General features: G+C 43.7%; 2 protein-coding genes across 2 annotated transcripts in view; both read left to right on the forward strand.

Annotated features, from left to right (window-relative positions):
* Positions 1-10,000, forward strand: part of arhgap32b (Rho GTPase activating protein 32b) — a 58,137-nt gene that overhangs the window by 33,421 nt on the left and 14,716 nt on the right. The window contains exons 12-17 of the mRNA XM_063202247.1: positions 746-895; positions 2,513-2,615; positions 2,970-3,114; positions 3,647-3,729; positions 4,818-4,925; positions 9,831-9,955. Coding sequence (XP_063058317.1) covers positions 746-895; positions 2,513-2,615; positions 2,970-3,114; positions 3,647-3,729; positions 4,818-4,925; positions 9,831-9,955 — 714 coding nt within the window. The remainder of the gene's footprint in view (positions 1-745; positions 896-2,512; positions 2,616-2,969; positions 3,115-3,646; positions 3,730-4,817; positions 4,926-9,830; positions 9,956-10,000) is intronic.
* Positions 7,056-8,112, forward strand: LOC134452188 (piggyBac transposable element-derived protein 4-like). Its single transcript, XM_063202556.1, has one exon. It carries the CDS (start codon positions 7,126-7,128, stop codon positions 8,110-8,112), a length of 987 nt encoding a protein of 328 aa, XP_063058626.1. The 5' UTR covers positions 7,056-7,125.

Consider the following 10,000-nt stretch of genomic DNA (forward strand, 5'->3'; position numbering starts at 1 on the left):
AATACAACCAACCACAATGTGTGTGTGTGTGTGTGTTTGCTCCAGCTTGAGTGTGTTGCCTATGCATGAGAGCATGCTCTGCTAAAAAGTAATCCATAACTGAGTGTGTGTGTGTGTTTGTGTGTGTGTGTGTGTGTGCACACGCTCGCTTGGGGGGTTCCAATCAATGCCTCTTTGTGTGTGTTTGCTTGTGTGTGTGTGTAAGTAAAAGGATGGACAGGGCGAGATGATCGATGAATGTACAGTATGTCCAAATGTGTGTGTGTGTGTGTTTGTGTTTGTTTCCAGTAGTGGTGTGGAATCAGCTGGCTTTTCATGCTTACATTGACTTACGTGCCTGTTTGCTTTATGCTGTTGCTTCAATATGTGCATTATGCTGTTATTGTAGTGTGTGTGTTATGCTGTTGTTTTAATGTGTGTGTTATGCTGATGTTATACCATGAGAGTTTGAGGGTGGGTTCTATGTGTTTTGGGGATTTTGAAACGTTGTGTGTGCCTGTGTGTGTGATTTTAATGTGTGTGTGTGCGTGTGGGTTAATGTGTGTGTGCGTGTGTGATTTTAATGTGTGTGTGTGCGTGTGTGTTCATGTGTGTGTGCGTGTGTGATTTTAATGTGTGTGTGTGCTTGTTAATGTGTGTGTGCCTGTGTGTGTGATTTTAATGTGTGTGTGTGCGTGTGGGTTAATGTGTGTGTGCGTGTGTGTGTGATTTTAATGTGTGTGTGTGTGCGCGCCCGTGTGTGTAGTGTGTAAGAAGCACGGCAAGCTGATCACCTTCCTGCGCAGCTTCATGAAGTCTCGTCCCAGCAAACAGAAGCTGAAGCAGAGAGGCATCCTCAAGGAGAGAGTGTTCGCATGTGACCTGGGGGAACATCTGTTGAACTCAGGACACGATGGTACGCACAGCGCAACGCAACGCAACACACACACACACACGCACACACACACACACACGCACACACACACACAGGTGAGGCAGACTGTAATGGCTAACCTCTTACCAGATGGGCCCGTTAACGGGTCTATGGACTTTTTGCCGAAAATACTCAACAATATAACAATATAATAACAATATCATAACATTGCTATGACATTGTCAAAAGCCTTAACCCTGTGAAACCTGAACCATGAAAGCAATGAGAGAAAATTCTATTTTTTTGGAATTTGCTTCAATATTGGTCCCTTATAAGAAATGTAAAAAAAATAATCAAAATTTTGTTAAGGTCACTGAGATATTTAATGCATCATATATGACGCATCAGGCTTTTAATGAATGAAAATTCCAATTTCATGACCATTGAAAAATGACTTTTAATGCATTTACAACTTTTTTTTAATTTAAAAAAAGTTGTCAGACAATTTAATTTGAGGATTATCTTTAAATATTTAGTGAGATCCTGCCATTTTTTTAAACCTATCCTTGTTTTAGCATGACCATATTATACTTTTCCCACAGCCTGGTTGGGTAATTTTTTAAAAATCTATGTAAAAACATAGCTGATCGAATGCTCAACAACCTATTTATGAGTGTAATATAGATCATTATTCATTTTTGATGTGTAATTTGAATATATGGGTCCGTTACTACAATTGGACCATTTCTCCATTCACTTCAATGCATTTTTTACGAGATCATAATTTCAACATTTTGCATTACATTTTCAAAATTGCAAGTAAAACCTGTTTCTTAAGGCAATATCTTTGTCTTGAAGTAAAACAACTTGTGTGTTTTGTAAGTTTCCCTATGGAGCAAATGCATTGATGGCTGACTTCCTGCCACCGCCGGATGGTGCTTATATGTTTCATCAGTTTTAGCACGATCTCTCTGCAACACGGTGTAAAAATATAAACTCTTCCTTGATTAATTGCACAAAGCAAGTGTTCAAATTAAAGGATGTAGAGTTATATTTCGGAAATTTGTACACAAACCTTTTGCAATTTGACGATATCTCAGCGTCGGTCAGGGAAACCGCTTCTACTCCATTTTTGCATTTTTCGCCGAGCTGTGATCAACTTGTTGTTGACCGCTGCTCTCTTGTGGCGGTTTCCGTGTACTGCAGGACGTTTGGAAATGACACGCAGGATGTTTTTGAGATGGATTTTTTTTGTGTGTCAGCGTGGAGAGGGCTTTGAATTTGATGCATCATAGATGATGCATCCGGCGCGATAGGGTTAAGTAACATATTAAGACATTGTCATCACAATTTTGATGACACTGAGGTTATAACAGGGTCTGCGCTAAGGGGTTAAGGGCTTGGGCTTTAGATCAAAGGGTTGCAGGTTCGAATCCCACCCTTCCACTCCCTACCACACTCCATGGCTCATGTGCCCTTGCCTTGAGGACCTAACCCCACATTGCTCCAGGGACTGTAACCAATACATCTTCACACTGTGTGTTTCCTGTGACGGTTCAGTGGAAAACACTTGTACCATGCCACCCCTACTGAGCGCCTTGCATAAATGCAGTTTCGATGTGCGTGCTGCGTCACAATGCTGTGTGTGTGTGTGTGTAGTTCCCCAGGTGCTGCGTAGCTGTGCTGAGTTTATTGAGCAGCATGGCATTGTAGACGGAATATACAGACTCTCCGGCATCGCATCTAATATACAGAAGCTACGGTAAGAGACGCACACACACACACACACACACACGCATACACACACACACACACACACACACACACACACGCATACACACACACACGCACCATACTCATCTAGAGACTCTCTGGCATCGCATTCCAACACCCAGAAACGGATGGCACACACACTGGATGCAACATGAACTCACAGAATTACGTGAAATAGACACAGCCGTTTGGAAAAGACAAAATCTGTGGAATTTACATTGATTTGGGGTCAGAATTTGTGTGTCAAGTCAAGTCAGATTATTGTCAGTTTCTTCATATGCACAAGTCATACAAGGAGTGTGTGTGCGTGTGTGTGTGTGTGCATGTGTGTGTGTGTGTGTAGGCATGAGTTTGACTCGGAGCTGATTCCAGACCTGACTAAGGAGGTGTACCTGCAGGATATCCACTGTGTCGGCTCCCTCTGCAAACTCTACTTCAGGGAACTGCCCAACCCCCTGCTCACCTACCAGCTCTACGACAAGTTCTCTGTAAGTCTCTGTGTTTGTGTACCAGTTAACTAGTGTACTTCAACATAACCCAAAAAGTAAGATTATATCCCCATTAGTCAAGAACTGTTTTATAGTTATCTCTGAATATTACTACTATTATCGTTATTATTTCATATGTGAAGTGGGGCGCCGATTAACAGATCTGATTTTGAAAGGGGGGGTAACACAGAAACATAGTAAGGCACGACCAGCAAGGGTGTCTTGGCTGGAATCAACTGGTATATGGGAGCCTTGCCATGGTAAAGTTTGCACACAGCAAGTATGTCCCCGGCCTTATACTCTTCCTCTCTCTCTGTCTCCCTCCCTCTCCCTATGTCTCTCCCTCCCTCTCTGTCTCCCTCCCTCTCCCTATGTCTCTCCCTCCCTCTCTATCTCTATCTCTGCCCCCTCTCTCTCTTTCTCCCTCTGTCTCCCTCCCTTCCTCCCTCTCTCTCTCTCTCTCTCTCTCTCTCTCTCTACTTCCCTCCCCCTGTCCCCCTCTCTTCTCCCTCTCCCTCTATCCCTCTATCAGGATGCGGTGTCTGCGGCTACTGATGATGAGCGCCTTCTGAAGATTCATGATGTCATCCAGCAGCTGCCTCCACCACACTACAGGTACACACACATACACACACACACACACACACACACACACACACACACACACACACACACACACACACACACAGCTACTGGACAGCAAAGGACGAGGGATACTCTAATACGCCACTTACACATACCTGGGTATTTTGATAAACTGACATTTACCAACCTGCGGTCACACACATCTGTGTATCCGCTTTGATGTCGAGAGCTGTCATGAGCACCAGATGACGAACATCCACATGGTCACGAGGAAGACCAGCTCACCCAGTCTGACGGGCCGGCTATGAAGAGCTGTGTAGTGTCTCCCCTGGCCACAGAGCTGTGCGCCAGCCGCCACCTTGACTCTGTAAAAGCTAGCAAATGTACACTCCAATTAGGGCTGCACGATTATGGAAAAAAATCATAATCACGATTATTTTGGTCAAAATCGTAATCACGATTATTAATCACAATCACTGATTTTTGCACATTTTTTTGAAAATTATAGCAAGATGAGAAATATAACCAAGAATGAATTATATACGGGATGAGCAAAATAAAATCAATTGTAATGATTATGTAAAGGCAATAGCATGAAACTTAAGTGGACAGATTTCTGGCCAGAAACACCAGCCTGTCAGTATGTTCTGGCTTCAAGAACGCTCTCAAATGTAGGTCCCTATTGCCACGATTAAATCACGATTGAAATCATGACTACGATTTCGCCATTTTATCACGATTTTCGTAACCAATGCATCCATGACTTATCCACACTCCATGTAGAGTGACCTCGAATGAGCTGTTTGTGTATGCATATGAAAAATCCACAATCCACTTGGACAGCTGCTTTTTGTGGGCTCAGTGCCTGAGCCCATCTATGCCCTGAGTGGCAGACAAACACACAGACGGTCGGGACTGCTCGACCGGGCACAGCACGGTATTCCAAACTCATAGAACATACCGATGTAACCGTCGTTTTCAAAAACCTCTCTCAGAAATAGTCACAGATGATCAGATGATGTTTGACACTTTGTCTTTGTGTGTGTGTGTGTGTGTGTGTGTGTGTGTGTGTGTGTGTGTGTGTGTGTGTGTGTGTGTGTGTGTGTGTGTGTCTTTAGGACTCTGGAGTTTCTGATGACGCATCTCTCTCAGCTGGCTGCTTTCAGCCCCATCACCAACATGCACGCCAAGAACCTGGCCATCGTATGGGCCCCTAACCTGCTGAGGTAACACACACACACACACACACACACACACACACACACACACACACATTGGCCACTTTATTAGGCCCACATGTCCAACTGCTCCTTGATGCAAATTTCCAATCAACCAATCACACGGTGGCAACTCAATGCATTTGGACGCGTAGACATGGTCAAAACAATCTGCTGCAGTCCAACCAATCAGAATGGGAGAGAAAGGTGATTTAACCCTTTGACGAGTACCATCACATATTTGTGATGAGCCGCGGCTGGTCCCCTGGGAGTACGATCACATATTTGTGATTAGAATTTTCACTCAGCGCAGAGTTCTCACTATGACGCAACAGAGACTCCTGCTGCTGATTCATCAAGTTTTATTTACTCAGTAACCAAATCTGGACATTAATTTCAAACAGTGCACAAAACACGCTCACAAATAAGTCTCTTCTGCGACCGCCTGGGTGGCTGTGCTCTCGTTACTATTTGCCCAAAAACAAAATGGCTGCGCCCATTTCGACTTCGATGATTACAGTGACTAAATATATTGTCATGCTTTAGGGGTTTTCTATGCACAAATTTTAAAACTTCACATAGATTATGAAACCGGAATACTTGCACTGTTTGAAACATACCGAGTGGAGAATGAATACGTAAATAAAAGCATTTTTCATGCGGATTTATCATCATCGTTAGCTACCAAGGAAGGACTACGTCTCCCAAAACAAAGATGGCGGCGCCCTTTGCCAACTTGGGCAGAAAGTACCAGACGTCTGTGTCTTTGTGCTGTTTATATTATGGTTCCAGTGCACACATTTTACATTTCCTCACGGATCTTGAAACCGGAATGCTTGCACTTGCCAATACATGCATTGTGTAGAAGGAAGGCGCAAATAAAGTCCATTACTGGAGTGCATTTCTTATCATTGTTATTAGCCATCCACATCGTTAGCCACATATTTACCTCAGGGTTGTCTAGAGTGCTGCTCTTCTGAAGACTAAGTGTTTTTGTGGTGGTGAAAAGAGAATTGTGTCCAAAACATTACGTATACAGTATGAGTAATCATCTGCTTTTCACTTATGCAAAAGGCGTATATAGACGAAAGGTGATTACGACAGCTCTTGTTTACATTGTCCCCAAACCAAAGATGGCGGCGCCCTTTGCCAACTCGGATAGAAAGAAACAGACTCTTGTGTTATCATGTTGGTTTTTTTGGTATTCATCATACACATATTTTACAACTCTTTGGATATTATGAAACCGGAATACACATACTCTTGTTTGCATATGCCATGTGGCGAATTGAAGCACAAATAAACGAGTTGTCATTGAATGTTTTCTGAGTGTTTATTGACATTTTCAGTAGCCTAGCCAGCTAGCCACACAATACCTCAGGTTTGTTAGAACACTGATGAAAGAATAGTCAAATCCCCCGGGAAAAAACATTAGCTAGAGTCTTACATGGTACTCACTTGGTACACTTGATACACTTGTGGTAAAAGAAAATGGCCAAAAGAAGGTTGACAAGTAGTGAGGTGGTCGACATGATTTTTTCTGATGACATACCCCTGGTGCCACTTCAGTCGGACGATGAAGTGAGTGAAGCGTCAGACTCAGAGGATGAATTTACCCCTGATTTGGTGGTGGAGGAGGTCATTCATACCCCTGAGGAGGAGGAGGACATGATGGCACCACAAGACCTGGTATGGGAAACAGCGGATGAGACACACCAGCCCTTCATCCACCCGTTTGATGACTCTGGCTCTGGCGTTACAACAACCTTGCCAGTGATGTCAGAGTCAGAGTGTTTCAAGTTATTTATGTCTGAAGATTTTGTGGGCAACATTGCTGAGGAGACAAACAAATATGCCCACCACCTCAAGCAACAGGGAGGTGGGAGAGGGAAGATGCAGAAGTGGGTCAACACGACCATTGCTGAAATGTTCACCTTCTTGGTGACAGTCCTCTTGATGGCCCTTGTCCGTAAAAACACTGTGAAGGAGTACTGGTCACGGGACCCTATGTTTTTCACTCCCTTTTTCCACACCCTGTTTTCCCAGGACAGATTTTTCGCTAATTCTACGGTCCCTCCACATCACAGACCCCAACAGCATAATCCCACGTGACCCCTTAGGGAAAATTCGACCTGTCATTTCAAGTTTGACCAACAGTTTTAAGCAAGTTTTTACCCCCTACAGAAAGCTGTGTATTGACGAGTCCCTGATGTTGTGGAAAGGGCGGCTTTCTTTTCGGCAATTTATTCCCTCCAAACGTTCCCGATTTGGCATTAAATTTTTTCTGCTTTGTGATGTACGTACTGGATACCTTCTGGATATGATTGTGTACACGGGCTCCTCCTCAGACATCCAACTCGTTCCTGGCCTTGGGGTGACTGGGTCAGTGGTGACGACCCTACTCAGGCCATTTCTGGGGAGGGGCCATGCCCTCTACGTGGACAATTGGTATACCAGTCCGGTGCTTTTCCTCCATCTTTTTAAACATAAAACAGGGGCCTGTGGCACTGTGAGGAAAGGGAGGAAGGGGCTGCCTGTCTTCAAAAATAAAATGAAGAAGGGGGAGGTGGACTACAGAAAGGCAGGACAGCTTCTGGCCCTGAAGTGGCACGACAAGAGAGATGTCCACCTTCTGTCCACGATGAGTAAGGCAACCGTGGTGGACACAGGCAGGGTGGACTATACTGGAGCTCCGAAAATAAAGCCCTCTTGTGTGATGGAGTACAATGGCAGCATGGGTGCAGTGGACAGGTTTGACATGAAAAACAGTTTTGTTGACTGTACACGGAAGACTCTGAAGTGGTACAAAAAAGTGTTTTTTCATCTGGTGGACTGTGCCATCCACAATGCACAAATCGTTCACCAGCAGCTGACAGGAAGGGTCTCTCCCTCCCAAGTGTTCAGGCGTGAGCTGATGAGGCAGCTTCTGGAGAAGTACCACTGCCCCCGGAATGCTCCAACTGCTGGCCGCCTGTCTTTGGACAATCCCCTTAGACTGACTGGGCGGCACTTTCCACGTGAAGTGCCGAAGACCACTGCCCAGGGTGATAGCACTAGGAGGCAGTGCAAAGTGTGTCTTCACACCACAAGGCGGCCCAGGCAGAGGAAGATGACACGAATCTTCTGTGCACCTTGTGACGCCGCATTGTGTGCCTTCCCTTGTTTCGAGGAGTATCACACCCTAAAATTATATTAAAAGAAGTGTGCATTTTAAACGTTGTTCATACAAAAGCAAACAATCATTATTTATAGAAAATAGCCTAGAACCTAGAAAAAAAATACTGTTGTAAAAAACACTAGTCCTAATTTGAAAAACACTGTCGTGGAAAAAAAAATGTTGAAATGTTCTGATATGCCACAACATGCTTTCACTAAAAAAAAATTTCAAGAACTGAAACTAAATGTGTGTGTGTGTGTTTATCCACTAGGCTTATAGCTGGTAGTAGGCCTAATATCTCAATAGTAGGCCATGGCAAATGTTGTGCTTTGACGCCTTACTAGTGTTATGATGGCATCAATGGTAGCATACAATGCAGTGGAGGCTATAAAAGCTTTATGATCAACCGTTTTGATTTTATATTTGACCAAAAATGTTAACATATGGTTTGTACAGAGTAGTAGACATCCTGGAAAATGAGCTGCATTTTCAAGTCATAGATAGGCCTATTTCACGGAACAACATTATCAGCCATAGGGCCTACATAGGCTAGGCTACTTTCTGAAGATTGCAGGTGTTGCAATATGAGTTGCGATTTGTGCTCGTTTGCTCAGCGTTTCTTCACGAAATAAATTACGTTTCTATCAGTTAAAAAATGAATTGAGCTGCGACTTGTGGTCGCGTGTTTGGCGTTTCTCCGCCAAGCTAATCCATTTGATGTGGGACGTACAGCGATGCTATATTCGTGGTATAGTAGCCTCGGTTTACATAATGAAGATAATTTCGGTTTACGCCATCTTCAGCGAATGCAAACATCAACATATCATTCTAACAGTAAACATCACAATCTTTTATTTTACAATACCCTGTCAGCAAAATGTTTGATTACCTGCTGGAAAACAGACGTCTGTGTAAACGAGGTGCAGTGATGAAAACCTTCAGCTGGCCCTTCAGCTGTTTACTGTTTAGACAACAGGAAGTTCCGCGTAGCATGTTGCGTCCTTCACAATAAACGTTTGAAATACGTTTCAGGATGCATGAAGGCATAGCTTACACAAACACACGTTGTTTTATGGGAGGAAATGCAAGGAACTGTTAAAAAAAAAAAAAAAACTCAGATCATTAAATAGCCTATTCTACTGGTGGTACGCGAGTGGCAGATCCACTATTGATTATGGGAGGAAATGCAAGGAACTGTTTTTAAAAAAAAAAGTACAGAACATTAAATAGCCTACTGCTACTGGTGGTACGTACGCGAGTGGCAGATCCACTATTGATGGTCTCGTAATGTATAGCCTATGAATCGACATAGACATAGGACTAATATTAATTTATTGTGGTAACATTTTCTGTTTCCGAAGCCACTAAATACAGCGCATTTCTATAGTAAGAATCTCAGCACTATAGAACGTTAGTGTGGAATTCTAGAGGGGACGCAGATAATACTTCACTCCAGGGGGCACAGCATTGTTGAAAAGAACGTACTCGTCAAAGGGTTAAGTGACTTTGAATGTGGCATGGTTACTGGTGCCAGACAGGCTGGTTTGACTAATTCAGAAACTATTCAGATATTCACACAGATTCACAGATATTCACACAGAAACATCTCCCACGGTTGTATAGCATGGGCCGAAAAAGAAGAAATATCCAGAGAGCATGAGAGTTCAGTGGCTGAAAATGCCTTGTTGAAGGCAGAGGTCAGAGGAGAATGACCAGATTCGTTTTGTGTTTCACTGTATAACTCTGTGTGTGTCCAGGTCTCGTCAGATTGAGTCTGCGTGTTTCGGGGGACCCGCTGCCTTCATGGAGGTTCGAATCCAGTCAGTAGTGGTGGAGTTTATATTGAGCCACGCCGACGTACTCTTCTCTCCTAAACTCACAGGTACACACACACACACACACACACACACACACACACACACACATA

Source organism: Engraulis encrasicolus, chromosome 7 (genome assembly GCF_034702125.1).
Source record: "Engraulis encrasicolus isolate BLACKSEA-1 chromosome 7, IST_EnEncr_1.0, whole genome shotgun sequence".
In the NCBI taxonomy this organism is placed as follows: Eukaryota; Metazoa; Chordata; class Actinopteri; order Clupeiformes; family Engraulidae; genus Engraulis; species Engraulis encrasicolus.